The sequence below is a fragment of the Leptonychotes weddellii genome, chromosome 11, assembly GCF_054177405.1.
Source record: "Leptonychotes weddellii isolate Sample4059 chromosome 11, ASM5417740v2, whole genome shotgun sequence".
NCBI classification, from domain to species: domain Eukaryota; kingdom Metazoa; phylum Chordata; class Mammalia; order Carnivora; family Phocidae; genus Leptonychotes; species Leptonychotes weddellii.
Genome location: NC_138379.1, coordinates 30,024,367 through 30,046,097, shown reverse-complemented (window position 1 = coordinate 30,046,097; position 21,731 = coordinate 30,024,367). Strand labels below are relative to the sequence as shown.

Here is a 21,731-nt window from a genome sequence, read left to right as displayed (position 1 = left end):
TTTTTTAGTTAGAAATACAATAGTTTGTGTTTTCATTCAGTGCTTGTGGAAGATCTGAGTGGTAGGGATAGCGTGTAGATCCTTCCATCCTTCCCTCCCTTCTTTCTTCCCCTCCTTTTTCTCTCTCTCTCCATAAAGGTAGTGTAATGACTCTAGAGTTTGAACACATAGGCTCTAGAACACAATTTCACCACCTTTCTCTGTTTCAGTTTTCTCTCTGTAGTATTATGTCATCGTGTGAACCTTCTAAGAGTGTCTGATGCATTGTAAGCCCACAACATATGTAGACATTACTATTACATTATATTATGCCACAAATGCTCTTTGTGGAAAATAGCAGAAAGAATGATAGAAGTCTAAATTTAAGTGTCCACATGTGAAACAATCCTGGTAAGTGATACCTATTTGAGGAAGGAATGGAAGCTGAGTCTTAAGTCTGCTCTAAGCAAAAGCATGTCACGAGCTTCACGTAGGCAAACATAAACCATCACCACAGTGACTGTAATTATTTTATAACTTGTTCCAATTATAGTTTGCCTTGACAGACAAAGTTCAAATTGATTTTAAAAATCATACAGGCTCTCACTAATATCCTGAAATTGAGACTCGGACCTAAGAGTTTCTAGAGTAAGAAATCTGGGAGCATCATTCAATCCCAATGGACGAAAGAACAGCTTGCAGCTGTGTGGGATGTGGTGGTCAAAGAATGAACTTAGGACCTAGAGTGGTCCTGGTGGTTGTGACAGAGATCTCATACTTATTAAGTGATTATTTTCCAAGCATTGTGCTAAGCCATTTTGCCTACATTATGTCATCTAAACCTCACTACACACCTATCAGATAGCTCTATTAGTGTACCCATTTTATAGATGAAGAAAATGGGTCTAAAAGGGTACACTCCTATGCCTAGTCTCTGTAGTGTGGTTACAGACAAAGGTTGCAGAGGTAGTCTTTTGGCACTAGATTGGGAATTTTAAATTAGTTTGAGTTCTGCCGGTAAGACTAGAAAAGGTTTCTGTTTGGCTGTTGTTGCTTCAGAGGAGTTTATTCCTGGGGCGCCTGGGTGGCTCAGTCATTGAGCGTCTGTCTTCGGCTCAGGTCATGGTCCCAGGGTCCTGGGATCGAGCCCCACATCAGGCTTCTCCCTCTCCCTCTCCCCCTGCTTGTGTTCCCTCTCTCACTATGTCTCTCTCTGTCAAATTAATAAATAAAATCTTTTAAAAAAAAATAAAAGTTTATTCCTGTAGCCAGAATAAAACAAACACACACGTACATACTAATCCTCATCTGGTATCAAAACGTTTAGAAGTGGTAGCTTAGGTGATAAAATGGAGGCACACAAAGATAGTATGATTTGTCATAAATGAGTCAATCTTAGACCCTTGAGAGGAATGCAAAATTATGGATAATGCTCACATTTTTTAACAAGTGAGACAAGGTCCACATGTATTAGTGAGCTTGAGACATAATGTGTATATGCATGCAGACGTGTGTTTCTTTTATTAGACACAATAAATAAGGCAGCCCTCAAGGTCAAAATAAGTCTCTTTTCTCTTCGTTTTTATAAAAAAGTCTCAGGCCTTATAAAGGATGTCTAAAGTATACTGCCTTAGAATTAATCAATTAGGAGCATCCAAGGGGAGTTGTAATTTTATCCTATCAGCAAGTCTGTGGCAACTTTTTCTCTAACCAGCATGTTCACACCCTGGCATGCTGTCACTAAAATTAGCTTTTCAACTCTAATTATTACATTGATTTGATTTAACACATTATGCAGCTCACAGATGAGTCACACAGTGGGATTCGTACAGGACACAATAGCAAGGCAATTTCCTTTAAATATGGCTTGCTTTTAGTACTTGCATGGGAGAGAAAACTTTATTACTAGAATCCTCAGATACATCCTGCATGCTTAACTGTGTCCCTACATACAATTCTAGTTGTTTCCTAAATGTATGTCAACAGCAAAACCTCCTTTCATAACGTACATAGGAAATAACAGAATTATGTCTCTCTTTTGCTCTCTGTTTTCTCCTAGAGAACAAATGAAGTCTCTCCAGGAGGTCCTGCAAAATCAACTTAAAGAGACCACTGAGAAAGCAGAAAAACAGCAAGCTACTGTAAGTATGTTAATTTTTTTGTGTTTGCTTTGGGGCTGGGAAATTATTTTTAAAATAGACTCGGGTCCTAGAAACAAGATAAAAAGGTCCGCTCCCCATAAATGGTATATAAGATGGTTCTGGAGAAAAAAGTAGAAATCTAGTGAGAAAACCTGGAGAGAAGTTTGATTCTCAAGCCTTGGGGTGTGTCAGAATCACCTGTGGAGTTGAGTAAACAGGCAAGGTCATTATATGCCATAATTCAGGATCCGTTGGTTTGGGGCTGACACCAGCACTTTTGTCCCACTCTTGACCTCTGTTTTCATCAATAAATGAGGGTTGGGAATTAGAAGACCCCTAATAATCAAATACAACAAAAATCTTTTCTTGGAATGAATGCTGACCCAGTATTTCTATGATCTCGGTGACTGCATTTTCTTTACTGTATCCCTATCCCTCATCTACTGAACAGGAATCTCTCAGTGGTGGGGCCATACACTGACTGTTTAATCAACTCCCCAGGTGATTCTGACACACCCCAAGGCTTGAGAATCAAACCTCTCTCCAGATTTTCTCACTAGATTTCTACTTTATTCTCCAGAAGCATCTTATATACCGTTTATGGGGTATACCTTTTATCTTGTTTCTAGGACCTGAGTCTATTTTAAGATATATTAATGGAAAATTTAAGGTACAGTTGGTCCAACAGATCAGGAAATGGACCACCATTGAGAATTTAGTTTATTTCTCACGTTTCTCAAGGGGGTGGCATGCCTTGTGACAGGTGACTATCCAAGGAAGTACTCGGGTAGGTCATGAGGCAGAGGGAGGTGAGAAACTGTGGGCAAGAGCATTTATTGTGGTTTCTGCGGGAAAGAATGTGTGAGGCAGGTGAAGCAGGCTTAGGAGGAGTTAATATGAATGATCTCAGCAGGCTCTGGGGCATAGGGATTGCCCCTAGTTGACTGGGGGGGTACCTGACCCCTGGGGTGGTTAGGGCAGATGTATAGTGGCTTGGCCTATGAGAACACACCAATACAAAGGGGTGGCTGGGGTTAAGGGTTCTGGGTTGGTTAGTTTGTTTTTGAAAAGCATGTCACCAGGAGTAATTGTTCAGTGTTTGCAGTTGAATGACTAATATGTTTTACATCAGAGTCTAGAAAGAGATGACCGCAACCTCCACAAATACGGGATTGAGAAATAATTATTAAAACAATGGAGGACATTGGGAGACGGAAGGGAAAAATGAAGGGGGGGGAAATCAGAGGAGGAGATGAACCATGAGAGACTATGGACTCTGAGAAACAAACTGAAGGTTGTAGAGGGGAGGGCCGTGGGGGGATGGGTTAGCCCGGTGATGGGTATTAAAGAGGGCACGTATTGCTTGGAGCAATGGGTGTTATAGGCAAACAATGAATCATGGAACACTACCTCAAAAACTAATGATGTACTGTATGGTGACTAACATAACATAAAAAAAAAAAAAACAACAATGGTTATTTTTTTTAATGTGCATCTGGTGGGATCTAGAAGAGAGATTTCATAGTACTGGGATTACCTTTTCCAAATTTTGGTAGACTCAAACAGAATGCTTTATGCTTGTTCTCCCCATTTGAAAATTCTAGGTTAACTAAGAATTAAACTAATTTGTATTTTTAAACACTTTTTTTTGGGTAAATAATTATTATTTTCTCTGTTAGACTGTTGGTGTAATTGAAGGTTGGGTAAGGAGAGATAAAGATAATTGTAATTGTTCACTCTCGAAGAGAGGGGAAAAACTGGATTTAATTCTGCAAACATGATAGATTTAAGAGCTGATAATCTTATGTGCTACCCTTGATTACATAACTATTTACTATGCCTTTTTCCATAAAAATAACAGATTGTGTATTTTATGCAAAAATGTTGCAAATACATCATTTGGTAAGTTTATAGTAAAATGTTACAAAACTTAAAGGATAAACTTAAATCACAAAAATATAAAAGATAAACTTGAGAAAAATTAAATTGAAGAAGCAGTAAAGCTGTCATGACTAATTCTGTGGGAAAATAACTTTTTATGAACATGTGAATATTTGTTATTATCCCTAAGCAGATAATGGAATAGCATATCTTTCAAACCTGTGTTCCTCCTGAAAACTCCTAACAGACAGCAAGGAAGAATGAGCTCACATTCTCTGTAACCAGAGTTATTAAAGATATTAATGTTCATTGGATGCATTTCACTACTCTTGTTAATTTTTATGGCTTAACTTGCCCTAAGTGAGACATAATTAGTCTAAAGGCAAAAATTAGCTTCTAGCTTTGACTCTCATTAAGAGTAAAGAATTGCTATGTTCTTACATTCTTTGTTCAGAGTAAATAAATGGTATTTTCTGTTTCTGAGAATGAAATTCATAACTATCTACCAGGAGTGCTTATTTTGCCAGGGATGTTGAAACCTGTTGGGATTCTAGACTAATGGTTTCAAAATGCTAATACTTTTTGAATATTCTGAATATATTTTAGCTCTTGAATATTTGAACACTGCATTCTCAAGATTTTCTGTCCTTGTTTCACATTTAAGTAATTGTATTCTTAACATTGCAATATATTTTCATTATACTCTTTATTTTTTTATTTATTATTTCTATTATTTTTATTTTTAAGTAAACTCTGTGTCCAAAGTGGGGCTCAAACTCCCGACCCCAAGATCAAGAGTTGCTGACTCTACTGACTGAGCCAGCTAGGTGCCCCAGCTTTTACTTAAAGTTAGTTGTTGGGACGCCTGGCTGGCTCAGTTGGTAGAGCAGGCGACTCGATCTCACAGTCAGCAGTTTGAGCCTCATGTTGAATGTAGAGTTTACTTAAAAAAACAAAACAAAACAAAAGAGAAAAACCTGCTCTAGCTACTTTTAAAGGTTGTTTTAAAGTAATGTGTGAGAAAACCCCTTGTAATGTGTTTGGATGTCAAAATAAAATAATCATTTTAAAAATTTGTTAATTATGTATAATATATACTGAATAGTATCAAAATGTGATGATTTGGGAAAAGTAGTGGTCCATGAAAGAATACGTTATTAATATAAGCAAGGTGGCTTTAAGTAGTTCATGACTTCAAGATCAAACTGAGGGTTCTAGAGGGGAGGGGGGGTGGGAGGATGGGTTAGCCTGGTGATGGGTATTAAAGAGGGCATGTTCTGCATGGAGCACTGGGTGTTATACGCAAAAAACGAATCATGGAACACTACATCAAAAACTAATGATGTAATGTATGGTGATTAACATAACATAATAAAAAAATAATAAACTTTCATTGAATGAATAAAAAAAAATAAATGAAACATAAGAATGGAAATTTAAAACATAAGAGAAAAAACAAGCAGCCCAAATGGTCAATTACTGAAATCAACCAAGATCTCCAAAACAAAGGAACCTGAGCTATTTTGGAGCTTGAAGCCTGGGACAGGGAGGACCTGGCGTGGGTCTTCAGCTAGTCTTGTGGCTGGCCCCGTGTGTATTTCAGGTAGCCCTCTTGAAGTGGATGCCTTCACAATCAAAGCTTACGTCAGCACTTGGATCACAAAAAAGAAAAGCCAGCTGCCGGAGCTTATACTACATCTACATAGGCACTTTAGAAATTTTGAAATGTTACAAATTTGTCTTTTAAATTCACCAGTAAAAAGTGATCCCAGGAAACCCTAGGCCCCTACCCTCCACCCCAATAAAAGCAGAACCTCAGGCCTTCACTCTCCCTGGCTCTTTCTACCCATGGCCTCACTGTGTGGCCCCAGGTGTGACATGTAATATCCAGGACTTATAAGTAATAAACCTTTTTTTTTTTTTTTCAAAGTTTCCTGATGATATCGCTGAGGGTGTCTTGCAATCATACTACGAACCGCAAAGACTGGTCCAGCCACAAGATTGGTTATCTATAGGCTGAGGCAGTCAGTACACAGCAGTAGAAATGGGTGCAAAAGCTGTTTATTGGGGCATACCCTATTGTGCTGCATACATATCTAATTTTGAACGGCACCACGTCCTCCAGTCCTTTGCATTATCAACCAAATCGAACTATCTTCTCAATGGGACAGAGTGTGATTTATGTTTTCAGGTTGTTATCTTCATAGTTAAAATTTAACTTGAAAATTATTATGACCAAAACAATGGTCGTGGTAGTTCTCAGGCTTCTGCTTGTTTTATATGGAGTTTGACCATCCAGAATTGGTTTAGATCTCTGTTACCATTTGAAGGAATGGTTTAAGGACCCCTGTACAATCCAGAAAAGAGGGGGCATTAACATTTGTTACAAGGAAAGCAAAACGTACAAAAACATGCACAAGACTAAGACACCTCAATTTCTGGAGAGTGAAGGAAGAAAAATTAGGTGGGGCTTTAATAGTAGGTGTAACTATTTTTTTACAAGGTCTGAAGAAAGCTGGACAAAATATTTATATTTGTTTATTCTTAGGTTTGGGCCCAGAGGCGTTTTACATATTACTTCTTGGTCTTTTGTTTATGTTTGAAATGTTTCAGAGCTATTTTCTTTTTTAGATCTGTATATATGGTGAAAATTCATTTTACTCCTAAACTTGATTTCCACTGATTCAGTTTATCCCCAGAGATAACCCACATTACCAGTCTCTTTTGTATCATTCCAGGGATCCTCTAAGACTGTTGTCTAATATATATACACACACACTAGCTACATAAGGCTATTGAGCATTATAAAATGGCTAGTCCAAATTGAGATATGCTATTAGTGTAAAACATACAGTGAATTTTAATGATATATTGTAAAAAATAATGTCAATTATATCATTAATCCATTACATGTCAAAATAATAATATTTTGAGTTTATTGAATTAAATAAAACATTAATAAAATTAATTTTATCTGTTTCCTTTTACTTTTTTAAGAAATGTGACTACCAGAAAATTAAAAATTGGAGACATTAAATATTTTATCCACTATCATAAAGTCACTTTTTATCAGAGTGAACTCTCACTGACTATAAAGTCTCAGATTTTAACAACTGTGCTATACTGAATTTTTTTTTTTTTTTTTCAAAATACTCAGGCAGATATACTCAGGCAGCAGAGGTGCTGTGTTTATGCAAATACAGTTTGAACAACTGACCTAAGGTTACAGATTCCAGCAATATCAAATTCAGAAGGAAACATCATGATTTCTTTGGTACGGTATTATAACATTCTGTGCTTTAGAGACCAGGAATATCACTATGCAATTGCTTTCCAACCTGCTATAGGTCAAAATTACCTGCAGAGTGTTTTATGAATGGAGATTTCTAGGCCCAACCCTAGAATCTAGCTTTTTGTTGTTGTTGTTGTTGTTTGTTTTGTTTTGTTTTTTTTAAAAAACCACACTTTTTAAATTGAGGTTTACATAGGTAAGAGAATCAGTTATAATATGCATGGTTTCTCAATTAAAAAAAAATGAATCTTTTACTACATGAGAAAAGCCTTTTTTATAATCAGTAGGTCTATGTATGAATTGGGCATGAAAGTTTGGTTAATGAAAATTTCAATCCTTTGTTCTTTTTCAATATTTGTTGATAAAGAGATAATCATTGTATTATGCTTCAAAATCATGACAATAAACTTATAAAAGCCATAGGAATGAATTTAAAATGTGTTTATATAATATTCCATTCATTTCCAGATTAATTTTTTAAAGACTGACATGGAAAGAAAGAGCAAAATGATTCGAGATCTCCAGAATGAGGTAAGATATATTTCAGGCAAATTTTATATAAATCAAAGCATAGACACAAACCCACATACGGATTTGCCACAACTTTTGGAGTATTGATTACATGCCAATTTGGCCTTTAGTTACGTACTAAGGAAAGGAATTGCACTGTTGAGAATTTCGAAGAGTAGGTAATCCCTACTTTTATATATATGTTAATATTATTAGTTCATACCTCTCTAGTTCATTTTCTCCTCTAATTATACTTTGCTTGGGCTAATATTAAAAATTAATTTTCATTTCATAAATTCATCTGTCCGCCCAATGACATTACAGGAGCTGAAGAAGAAGGCTATCTAGAAATTGACTTCATGATAGGAAGAGCCAATCTAGAATGAAAAATTTATTTGGGATCATCTTAAAGTAATGTAGAGTTGAACAGAAATAAGCTGGAGCAGCTTTCATTATAGCCTTTAAATTCTGAGAACCTTATAAAATACGTATTTTCTTTGTCTTGTTATATGACTACTTTATTTTCTACAATTCCTCCATCACATTTCTATTTCCACCTTTTTTCTTGAATGCAGTTAGTTAATTAGGACTCTTAAACCATGACTAATTAATGATACATTTTCCTTGATCAATCTCACTAATTATGATTTATTTTGAATCCCAAATCAATCACTTTAGACTTTCCTTGTCTCTTTTTCCTTCTCTCATTCTTTTGTTTGTCCATACCTTCCTTTTATTTTTTGAGACACTTAAACAATAGATGAGCCTCATTATTCACGTTATTCCTAAATGGTTGCCACCTTGATATCAAGTTTAAAAAATAGGCTTTACAAATGTTTTGGTATTAAGCATTCATCATCAGGACTCTGATTATGACATTAAAATGGTTTATCAGATGTGCATGTGCAAAGAATGCATAGAAGAAAGGAAAGCAAGACAGATTTTAAATGACTTTCTGATGATTCTCTTGTATTTTAATTCCTGTCTAATGTGTTTTTCTTCTGAGTGGTGTTTTTTGTTTGTTTGGTTGGTTTTTCTTTTTAGAATGGGAGAAAGTGGGGGGGGGGATGGGGAGAGGAAAGAGAGAATTTTAAGCAGGCTCCATGCCTAGGAGCCCAACAAGGGGCTTAATCTCATGACTGATCATCATGAGCTGAACCAAAATCAACTAACTGTTCTGAGTGTTCTTAAGAGACTTAAGAATTTAAGGTGAGTGGACTTGATGATAGTTTCCCTGAGGCGTGAATCTTCTTGATTTCCTGTTTATAGTGGAAAATATCAGCAGACCAGAGCTACTAGAATACTGGGTGTCCTGGATAATAATATCTTGTTCACTGGAGCTCAGTGAGAGGGTCAGATTACTCTAGTCAAACACTTCCAGGGATCATTTCAGACAAGGTGAATATTTCAAACATTAAAATCAGTATTAAAATAGGAAATAAAGAGGCCACCTGGGTGGCTCAGTTGTTAAGCGTCTGCCTTCAGCTCAGGTCATGATCCCAGGGTCCTGGGATCGAGTCCCACATCGGGCTCCCTGCTCAGCGGGAAGCCTGCTTCTCCCTCCCCCACTCCCCCTGCTTGTGTACCCTTTCTTGCTGTGTCTCTCTCTGTCAAATAAATAAATAAAATCTTAAAAAATAAAATAAAATAAAATAGAAAATAAAGAACATTTGCCGGTGCATGCACAAACTCAAATACCAAACAACATGAGCACAGTTGTATAATAATGAAAGGATTATAGGTTAATTTATACCGCTAAGCATCATCAGTTAACTTTTAATCTTAGATAATCTTTTTAAATCTAGACTTTAAGAAGGAAGCACTTTCAAAATCAAAGTATAAATTATTCATAACAAATACATATAAAGACTAACAAAATATTTCGTTTCTGGGGGATACTTTTATAGGATAATATTCATTTTCTAAGTGTATAGGCTAGAGTAATTCTAGAACAAATACAACCTTACAGAAGTAATATCTGCTAAATGTAAGTAAGCTTTGTAATGAAATTTACTACTCACTTTCATTGTATTGAAAATCTGCAAGATGAAAACTCATAACTAGAGACAGTTTTTGACTTCAGCAAAACCTAATGGTGGGGGCGCCTGGGTGGCTCAGTTGGTTAAGTGGCTGCCTTCGGCTCAGGTCATGATCCCAGGGTCCTGGGTTTGAGCCCCCCATCGGGCTCCCTGCTCAGTGAAAAGCTTGCTTCTCCCTCTCCCTCTGCCTGCCTCTCTCCCTACTTATGCTATCTCTCTGTCAAATAAATAAATAAAATCTTAAAAAAAAAAAACTAATGGTGAATATATATCAATTGAATTTTTTTTTAATTTGACTCCTTTCTATTAATTCCTTGAAATTTCAGGTTTATCATTTTGACAAATGATCATTATGTTTATAGACTAAACAAAATAATTGACACATACTCTGTACAGTAAAATTATATGGACACTGCCTGGAAGATTTTTAATTGAAGAGCAAGAGAAAAACCAAACAGGTAAATCAATTAAACAAAATATAAGGAGGTGAGAGAGAGAATACAGGTATAAAGATATTTCTGAAAGAAGCTTAAAGTCCCCTGAGAACTTCTGAGTGAGGGTATTAGGGAAGTTTCAGTAGAATAAGGGACTTTTGAAAATTTATTAAAGAATTATTGAAGAATCAGCATTTTTTTCCGTTATGTGAAGGTAACTATTAAAAGGCATCTTTAAATTAGCACCTAGGGATTTAGTTTTTACGTTTTAAGATATCCCTTGGAGGGAAAAAAATACTTGGACTTTTTAAAAAGCAAATGCAGTGTTAGGCAGAAAGTTTCAAGTTATTGCCCTCTGCTTTTCTGCTTATATTTTCTTCCATGGAACATTCAAGTCAAATCTCTTCCCCCACAGTGTATTTCTTGGTACAGAATCATCATAGTAAGAATTAATAAATGATGGAATGATGCCAGTAAAGTTTTTAAAATTGTTTTGGTCTATATGTAATTTTTTCCTAACATGTTAGGGTTTGATGCAATCGGGGGAAAGCCTTATTACATTTTAGAGAACTCTTTTATGAATCCAAGGGAATAAGAAAATATACAGAAGAACCTCCCTTTAGTGCTGGTTGTGGCAGTTAGGTGCCTTCAAAACATTTAAAAAAAATGCTTTTCAATGCACCAATATATAAGCTGTGCGTATAGAGGAGTCTGTTAAGACTTTTCCCTGCATTAAAAGAAGAGATTAGTGAAAAGTATGCCTTAGGTTTTAATTTTGATGATAATGTATTTATTGGAAGCAATTCCCTTTAGGATCTTCATCTCAGAGGAAGAAATACTAAATCTTAACTGTAAGGCTGCAAGTGATTGAGTAGAGTATTTGGGATAAAAAATGTAAAATATCATATTATGGCTATGTTTTTATTGATATCATTATTATGTTCTTGATGCTATGATTACAAAGTTTCATGGTAAGTGGTCTTCCCATACATCCTGTGTTTTTACTGTATGATTCTGCACAGTGTTAGATTTCTCACAATGTAAAACTTGATTTTGTAGTAGACACATCACCAACTTTCTAGTAATTTCCTATTCTGTCTCTGTTTTTTGTTTTGTTTTGTTTTGTTTTGTTTTGATTTGTAGGAAGGCTAGTATGGCTACCTTAAATTATTTATTTTCATTATAGAAGTATAATTGACATGCAATGTTAAATTAGTTTCAGGTGTGTGATGCAGTGATTCTACAATTCTGTGCATTACTCAGTGCTCACTGTGAAACTGGTCATCATCTGTCACCACACAATGTTATTACGATATTATTGACTACATTCCCTATGCTGTACTTTTCATCTCCATGACTTAATTTATTTTATAACTGTAAGTTTGCACCTCTTACTCCCTTCCAGGTACTTCATCCTTTCCCCCACCCACCTCCCCTCTGGCAACCACCAGTTTGTTCTCTGTATTTAAGAGTTTGTTTGATTTTGTTTGTTTGTTCATTTGTTTGTTTGTTTTTAGATTCTCCATAAATGGAAAATCATATGGTATTTGATTTCTCTGACTTATTTCACTTAGCATAATATGCTCTAGGTCCATCCATGTTGTCACAAATGGTAAGGTCTCATTCTTTTTCATGGCTGAGTAATATTCTATTGTATATGTATCTGACATCTTTATCCATTCATCTATTGGTGCTTCCGTATCTTGGCTATTGTACATAATGCTGTAATAAACATAGGGATGCATATATCTTTTCAAATTAGTGTTTTCATTTTCTTTGGGTAAATACTCCATAGTGTAATTATTGGGTCATATGGTAGTTCTAGTTTTGGAACTTCCATACTGTTTTCTTCAGTGGTTATAGCAGTTTACATTCCCACCAAAAGTGCCTGTAGTTTCCCTTTTCTCCACATCCTCACCAACACTTGTTATTTCTTATCTTTTTGATACCAGCCATTCTGACAGGTATGAGGTGGTATCTCATTGCAGTTTTGATTTGCATTTTTCTGATGATTAGTGATGTTGAGCATCTTTTTATGTATCCATGTGTATTTAGGTTCTCTGCCAATTTTTTTAATCAAATGGTTTGTTTTTTTGGTGTTGAGTTGTATAATTTTTTGGGGTATTTTGCATATTATTCCCTCATTGGATATATCATTTGCAAAAATCTTCTCCCATTCAGTAGGTTTCCTTTTTGTTTTCTTGATAGTTTCCTTTGCTGTGTAGAAGCTTCTTATTTTGATGTAGTCCCAGTAGTTTATTTTTGGTTTTGTTTCCTTGCCGGAGGAGACATACCCATAAACATGTTACTAGGGGTGATGTCTAAGAGATTACTGCCTATGTTTTTTCTATTTTTTAATTTATGTTTGTGTATGGTGTAAGAAAGTGGTCCAGTTTTATTCTTTTGCATGTAGCCGTCCGGTTTTCCCAACACTGTTTATTGAAAAGACTGTCTTTTCCCCATTGTATGTTCTTGACTCCATTGTTGTGGATTGATTAACCATACAGACATGGGTTTATTTCTGGGCCCTTTATTCTGTTCCATTGATTTATGTGCCTATTTTTGTGCTGGTACTGTATTGTTTTGTTTAGTATAGCATTGTAGTATATCTTGAAATCCGGGACTATAATACTTCCAGCTTCGTTCTTCTCCTCTCAAGATTGTTTTGACTATGCAAGTTTTTTTGTGGTTCCATACATATTTTAGGTTATTTGTCCTAGTTTTGTGAAAAAACTATTTTGATAGGGATTGCCTTAATCCTTTCACCTCCTGGTTAAATTAATCCTAGATATTTTACTCTTTTTGGTGCAATTGTAATGGGATTGTTTTCTTAATTTCTTTCTTCTGCTTCCTTATTAGTATATGGAAAAACAACAGACGTCTGTACTTTGATTATATATCCTGTGACCTTACTGAATTCACTTAACAGTCCTAGGAATTTTTCATTGGAGTCTTTAGGGTTTTCTACATATAGTATCATGTTATTCTGCAAATAGTGAGAGTTTAGCTTTTTCCTTACCAGTGTGGGTGTCTTTTTATTTCTTTTTCCTGTCTGATTGTTGCAGTTAGGACTTCAGGTACTATGTTGAATAAAAGTGGTGAGAGTGGACATCATTGTCTTATTCTTGATCTTAGAGGAAGAGCTCTCAGTTTTTCACCTTTGAGTATAATATTAGATGTGGGTTTTTCATTACGGCCTTTATTATGTTGAGTTATTTTCCTGATGAGCCTGCTTTGTTGAGGATTTTTATCATGAATGGATATTGTACTTTGTCAAATGCTTTTTCTCTATCTATTGAGATGATCATATAGTTTTTATCCTTCCTCTTGTTAATGTGACATATCACATTGACTGATCGTGAGTATTGAACGACTTTTGCATTCCTGGAATAAATTCCACTTTATTGTGGTGAATGATCTTTTTAATGTATTTTTGAATTGTGTTTGCTAATATGTTTTTAAGATTTTATTTATTTATTTATTTATTATTTATTTATTATTGTCAGAGAGAGGGAACACAAGCAGGGGGAGTGTCAGGCAGAGGGAGAAGCAGGCTCTCCATTGAACAAGGAGCCCAGTGCGGGACTCGATCCCAGGACCCTGGGATCATGACCTGAGCTGGAGGCAGATGCTTTAACCAACTGAGGCACCCAGGTGTCCCCGTTTGCTAATATTTTGTTGAGGATTTTTGCATCTGTGTTCATCAGAGATACTGGCTTGTAGCTTTGTTTTTTGTAGTGTCTTTGTCTGATTTTGGTATCAGAGTAATGTTGGCCTTGTAGAATGAATTCTGAAGTTTTCCTTCCTCTTCTGTTTTTTGGAATAGCTTAAGAAGAATAGGTGTTAACTCTTTTCAAAAAAAAATTGGTGGAATTCATCTATGAAGCATCTGGTCTTGGATTTTTGTTTGTTGGCAGTTTTTTGATTATCTGGTTTTGATACCTCATACAATCTATTTTCATTCATTCAATTACTTATTTTACATTTGGTTATTATTATATGGTTAGAACAAATATAAAAATTTGCACCAAAAAATAAAACAAAGAAACGAAAAAAACTCAGCCTCCCTTTTCTCACTTCCATGTATATGATAACTTCATTATCATGTGATATAACCAATCTCACGGACTCCAAAGCTTAAAGTCTCTTTGACTTTGTACTTTCTAAACACCCTCTCTCCACTCTTCTTTACAGTTTTCTTTAAATTATTCATTTTACTCCCTAGTATAAAATAACTTTATCTATAATGGTCCTAGATATAAAAAAGGCTCAAGGAATGAATAGGATAGTATGTAGGTATTGAAATATTAGACAAATTAGACATTGTGACGAGCATCTTTGATTAGTTGAACCTCCTCAATGAAATGTGTGATTTTGATAATGTCCAGGACTTTTTAAAGGAATATATATAGTTGGTAATACTTGATTTAGATTGGTATTAAAACATAGTCTGTAATTAGTAAATGGAGATAAAAGGGATGGGAGAGAGTGAAAAAAAAAGGAGGGAGGGAAGTAGGGTGAAAGATGCCCATCCCCTCACCACTATTTTTTATGGTGGTTTGTTTTAAGATAGATTCTTATGATTGATTATTTTCCTGAGGCTCATTCAAGATGGTTCAAGGTAAGGATAAAATAAATAATCACACTAATAATAATAATAATAATAATAATAGCAAAATGAAGAACTATAAAAGTGGGCCTCACTCTGCCCAGTGTTGGAGATCAGAATTTTGTCAAAGCTAATATGTCTCAGTGGCAGGCTTTCCCTCTCACTATTAGCTCCATTTTTTTTCTTTTTAGTCTCTCAATTCTTTTGCTCATCTATTTATTGCATGGCTTAACCTGACTCTAAATTTCTAATGTGACTCCTCTAGCTTCTACTAATAACTGATTAATCTCTTTTTATGTTTGGTTTTATTGCTCTTGTTATAAGTGACTGGCATAAAATTCTTGTCACAGGTCAAGCCACTGACCAATCTGTAGATTTTCAAGTAATTCCAAATAGCCACTGACATATCCAGGGATATGAGGAATAGAACATGTGTTTGAGATGCAGTGCGCCAGTTGCTGTTCTCAGCTGTGACAAAAAGAATTCTCTGATAAGAAGAAAAGGATTTATATACAAAGTTGTTAGGAGAACTGAATACATGGCTTGTAGGCTGAGCTTTAGGAATAACCACAGTACACCCCAGAGCTGTTCGTCTTAAGGCAAGGCTACCTCTGCCAAGACCAGGAAGCTGCCGGATTTGTCCCCATCCCTGCAGACTCTGATACCATACAGCCCTATCCCTTGTGCATCAGACAGTGGATAACATCTATCCTGTTTTCTCATGTAACTAATTTCTGTATCTACATAAATATTATAGAGGTCATGTCTGATTAGCAAAGACTAAGTCATGTCTGCTTTGGAGCTATAATGAACTTTAAAAATGGAGGGGATTTGTTTGTTTTATTTCTAATTTGTTTCCTTGGTTTAATGCTATGGATAACATTCACATTGTAGAAACAGTTTTCCAAAATTTGGTAGCCTGTGTATTAACAGATTTTCTTTTTTTTTTTTTTTTTAAGATTTTATTTACTTATTTGACAGAGAGAGACACAGCAAGAGAGGGAACACAAGCAGGGGGAGTGGGAGAGGGAGAAGCAGGCTTCCCGCAGAGTAGGGAGCCCGATGCGAGACTGGATCCCAGGACCCGGGGATCATGACCTGAGTCGAAGACAGACGCTTAATGCCCCTCCCCCTAGCTCATGCTTTCTCTCTCTCTCTCAAAATAAATACATAAGATCTTTATAAAAAAAGAACAGAATTTAATAATAACATTTTTCCACATAATATATGACACATTAATAATTATGGGCGCGTGGGTGGCTCAGTTGGTTGAGCAACTGCCTTTGGCTCAGGTCATGGTCCTGGAGTCCCGGGATCCAGTCCCACATCAGGCTCCCTGCTCAGCAGGGAGTCTGCTTCTCCCTCTGACCCTCCCCCCTCTCATGTGCTCTCTCTCTCTCTCTCAAATAAATAAATAAAATCTTTAAAAAAAAATAAAATAATTATGAAAATCACACAAATAATCATAGTAAACAGCTTAAAATAAGAATTTTACAATAAGGGGTGGCTGGGTACCTCAGTCGGTTAAGTGGCTGGCTGCCTTTGGCTCAGGTCATGATTCCAGGGTCCTGGGATCAAGCTCCGCTGAACAGGGAGCCCGCTTCTCCCTCTGTCCCTCCTCCCCACTTGTTCTCTCTCTCTCTTTCAAATAAATAAATAAAATCTTTAAAAAAAAGAATTTTACAATAAAATACTGTAAGAGGGCAGATGAGGGCAGGTATGGTGGACATGGAATGCTTTATTGAAGAGGTGACTTGAAAAAAAAAAAGGATTCAAATTTGTGGCTATTCACAACCAAGAAAGCAAACATAAAAAAAAGCTTGATATTGCAAACATTCCCTTGTAGGTGAAAGATTAGGGGTGCTTGGGTAACTCAGTTTGTTAAGTGTCGGACTCTTGATTTCAGTTCAGCTCATGATCTCAGGGTCATGATATTGAGTCCCATGTTGGGCTGGGGTCTCAACACGGACTGTGCTTAAGATGCTCTCCCTCTGCCCCTCCCCCTGCACGTTCACGATCTCTCTCTCTCAAACAAACAAACAAACAAATAAATAAATATTTTAAAAAGAAAGATTATTAGATATTTATTGGTGTAAGGAAAGCAGTTAATTTTGATGATTGTAGCTGAATCCAATTTCAGGCCAGCTTACTTGCAAAGCATGTATGTGTTTTTAGCATCCAGATTAACACTGTAGATCTGTGTTACAAGAAGGCACTGGGGCAGCCAATCTGATAGAGCCAAAGCATAATACACAGAAGAGTCAATCTGAAAATCTCCCCTGTCAGATACATCTACATCAGTGATCTTTCTACTTTGCAAGGACTCATAATTCATACTCAGCACTTCAGAAGTAAGCCAGAACTGCTGCTTTATGGGAGATTACAATCGACCTTAAATTTTACTTTATTTACTGTTGCAGTTAATTAATTCTGCCAAGTTCTAATTTACTGCATCAGAATGTTGGCTATATGCTTACATCTAAAATTGCATACAATTTTAGAAATGACTCTCCGTTGAAATTGTGTTACTTGTGCTCTTGGAGGCAACAGGGTCCCTGTTTCTGTTTTCTGACAAGGGGACAGCTAGTGTTCTCCGCCATGCTTCAAGTAAAGGAGAAGAGTTTGCTTTCTTAATTTCATGTATTTTATAAACATTATGTTTTTTATGTACCTCAGAATATTAATTTAATAAATGGAAAAACAATGCATGTAAGACACTTAGCACATACTTAGCTCTTAACAAATGGGAACTATCATTGTCATTGTAATTGCTGTCACTGGATTCTGAGGTAAAATTAGTTCATCAGTAAGCAGTGCTATATACAAATAAATATTTGCTTACGGAATGGTTCTAAACAAACAAAAACTCCGTATGTCTCTTAAATAAAAACACTAAGGTAGGACATTACTCTACCTCTCTAATTTTTAGACAGTCTCATTCCATCTCTCAAAATGTCTCTCTCCGTATGGCAGACAAGAAGACAAAGAACCGTCTGATTAACATCCTACCTGTTTAGAAACAATAGCCAAATGAGACGGTCCTTTCAGACGGGACAAGCAAAATAATCCCAGAGAAGATTCTGATTTATTCACATGCCTGGGACACTCACCATGGCCAGGGGAAGGGGTGCTTTATTTGGCTGTGAATGAGTCACATTTCTGCCCTTTTGTTAAATGGGATTAGCCCTATTGAAAACAGATGGATTTCCCAGAGGACAGAAAAGTTCATTGCAAAAGAGTGAGTAGATATTAGATTCATAAAATGTATCCAGAAATCCACTGAATACATCTGTCACTCCCTGTCATCCTCACTCATTTCCTTACTGTCCCTGAGATCAGAGCCTGTAAGTAATTTTAATCATTTCAGGTTCCAAGTCATGCACAATGTATTTGCATCACCATATTTTTGTTAGCAATGCTCCCTTGCAAATAATTCCACCCTCATTCCAAACATATTAAGTATCTTCACTCTTCTCATTTTATGTTTACTTGCTACATTCAAATTTTCAATAACAATGGCACTAGGGAAACTTTAGTCCTATAACACCAGGTAAGTGATCATCTCTGTCTCTGTGCCTGGAAGGAAATAGTAGAACTGCTTTGTGTTTTTTTTGTTTTGTTTTGTTTTTTTGTTTTTTAAAGATTATTATTTATTTGAGAGAGAGAGAGAGAATGAGAGAGAGAGAGGGAGCATGAGAGGGGGGAGGGTCAGAGGGAGAAGCAGACTCTCCGCTGAGCAGGGAGCCCGATGTGGGACTCGATCCCGGGACTCCAGGATCATGACCTGAGCTAAAGGCAGATGCTTAACCGACTGAGCCACCCAGGTGCCCCAGAACTGCTTTGTTTTTAATAGTCAGAGATACATTATTATGTTGTATTTTCTTCTCTGCCCCTCCTTCTCTCCATTATCACCTCCTTTGTGCATCATGGATTCAACATCATTACTGGAACCTATCTGACTACCCAGCCTTTATGTCCAAACTTGAAATGGGGTTTATCCCTTCCATGACAACTTTACATGTTAAGTAGTCTTTACTCAAGAACGTAGATGGGTATGTGGGAGGGCGAAGAAGCTACAACTAGTTAGAGGTGTGAGAAGAGGAAATTTGTGAGGGGAATCCATTTAAACAAGTTTGAGAAGATGGAATGATTGACAAGGAGAAGAAACAAATCTAAATAACAATGACTTAAAATTATAAATATACACACAATATCCCAGTTAATCCGTAATGGAAGTGCATATGACACGAGTTTGTAGGTTTTGTGTTAGTATTATCTTCAGAATTACTACATGGGATAGCTATGCCTCTGAGAACTTTTAAAAAATCAGAAAAGCTCGCTTGAATTTTTTAACTCTAAACACAGTGGGATCAGGTTCTTTATTCTCTTAATAATTTGAATACATAAATACTAATTTTATAAGGGATTATTCCCTGAGGGAAAAGTGGCATGGTAAAGGACTATTTTCTGAGCTCATCATTATATAGTTTCATTTTAGAAAGTAATAGTGTGTCCAAAATAGATCATTCTTTTAACGGAAAAATAGCAAACTTCTTTGTACCACACCAAAATCGAAAGTGTAAGGCTACAATTTAAGACAATTTAGAGCCTTGTTCTAAAATCCATGAGTAATAGAAAAATCTCTGATCCCTCATCTTGCTTTTTTTCTTTATAGCAACTAACATTTCTTAAAATTGTATTACATAATTCGTTGATTTACTTGTTCATTTTCATTCTCTGAGAGAGGGGGCTGTGTGAGGACAAAGTAGTGAGAGATGTGACTCTGCTGGCCTTGAAGATGGGAAAGATGCAGCCATCAGCCAGCGAAAGCCAGTAACCATGAGGGATTGCAAGAGGCAAGGAACACACTCTCTCCTAGGGCCTCTGGAAGGAGCTCAACTCTAGACACTGTCATTTTGGCCTGTTGACTTTTTTGGGGGGGAGGGAGGTGGTATCTTTTATTTTTTATTTTATTTTTAAATTCAAGTATAATTACAGTGTCCTATTACTTTCAGGCATAGAATACAATAATTCAACAATCTTACAGCATTTCTCAGTGCTCAATCAAGTATACTCTTAATCCCCTTAATCTATTTCACACACCCCACCCTCCACCCCTCGCCACCTTCCTTCTGGCAACTACTAGTTTGTTCCCTGTATTTAAGAGTCTGATTTTTTTGTTTGTTTGTTTTTGTCTCTTGTTTGTTTGTTTTGTTTCTTAAATTCCACATATGAGTGAAATCTTATGGTATTTGTCTTTCTCTATCTGACTTATTTCCGTTAGCTTAATACACTCTAGGTTCATCCATTTTTTTTTTTCGTTAAAGATTTTATTTCTTTATTTGACAGAGAGGGAGACACAGCGAGAGAGGGAACACAAGCAGGGGGAGTGGGAGAGAGAGAAGCAGGCTTCCCATGGAACAGGGAGCCCGATGCGGGGCTCGATCCTAGGACTCTGGGATCATGACCTGAGCCAAAGGCAGATGCTTAACGACTGAGCCACCCAGGCGCCCCATCCATGTTGTTACAAATGGCAAGATTTCATTCTTTTTTATGGCTGAATAAGAGTCTATTGTAGATACACCACATTTCCTTTATCCATTCATCTATCTATGGATGGACTTTTGGTTGCTTCCATATCTTGTTGGTCTGTTGACATGTGACTTTTGGCTTCCAGAATTGTTAGACAATGAATTTCTCTTGGTTTAAGCCACCTAGTTTGTGGCAATTACTTACAGTGGCCTCAGGAAGCTAATACAGTAGGGATTGGATGGGGCAAGTATGCAGGTTATCATTAACCATAATTACTTAAGTGTATTATATGATGGCAGATACTATGCCCCCAATTAATTTTGAAACTGAACTAAAACTCTGGCAAGAATTCCATTTGTCCACGTGAATACAATTATATATGATGGTAAAATACTCATATGTTTCATCTTAAACCATAATTTATACATGCCTGTTGGGTCCTGGGCATTGTGCTGCAGGGCAGAAATAAGATCAAAAACGATTTCCAAGCCTTGTTGCAAGTCTTCGTCTTATGTGGGAAGGACCTCTCAAAACCACATAATATTATATAATAGTAACATAATATATACTAGGGACCAAGCATTTTACTTGTTTGTACAAAAAATATTAAGCAGGACATTTGCTAGCACTGGGGTGGACCTATGATGACAATGACGACGATGTCAGCTAACACTTTCCCAGTGTTTACTCTGTATATAGGACCAGCGGGGGCCAGTCTGCGTATGACCATGTTAAGAGCTTTACATGCGTTATCCCACTCAATCTAAACAACTAGCTTGTTTGTTTGTTTGTTTTCATGGTTTGTTTTGTTTAATATAATGATCTCTGGTTCATAGAACTGGGTGAGTCATGATCTGGGGTTCTTGGGCTCCTGGAAAACCTTCATCACGTGACACTGGTTCTGCACAGGCCCTTAAGAAATAAACTATTTTTGATGAACACTAGTAAAGACAACAACCAACATGTGAGCAAAACCTTATTAAAGTCCCCTTTAATATCATCATCCATAGTTTTTACATGAACGAATGAAGGGACAGAGAGGTAAAAGTTACACAGTCAGTCGTGGAGTTGGGATTTGAAACCAGACGGTCATGACATGAGAGGTAATACTTGCTGCTCTTAATTAGAGCTTATGCTGGGAATTCAAGTTACCAAATTCAATCTTTCATCATTCTTGTACTAAGCCTAACTGAAGTTTGAAGATCTTTCTACCTCCTTTCAATGTAATTTCAACCATCAACTGAAATACTTCACCTTTTGCCACTTCTGGGTTTTTTTTTTTTTTTTTCCCTCCTCACCACTTCTGTGAATGGT

General features: G+C 36.4%; 1 protein-coding gene across 2 annotated transcripts in view; it reads left to right on the top strand.

The window, feature by feature from the left end:
* LUZP2 (leucine zipper protein 2) overlaps positions 1-21,731 on the top strand; it is a 429,416-nt gene that overhangs the window by 200,950 nt on the left and 206,735 nt on the right. For both annotated transcript variants that reach the window (XM_031026653.2, XM_031026657.2), the window contains exons 4-5: positions 2,039-2,120; positions 7,762-7,824. In XM_031026653.2, the coding sequence (XP_030882513.1) occupies positions 2,039-2,120; positions 7,762-7,824 (145 nt within the window). The remainder of the gene's footprint in view (positions 1-2,038; positions 2,121-7,761; positions 7,825-21,731) is intronic.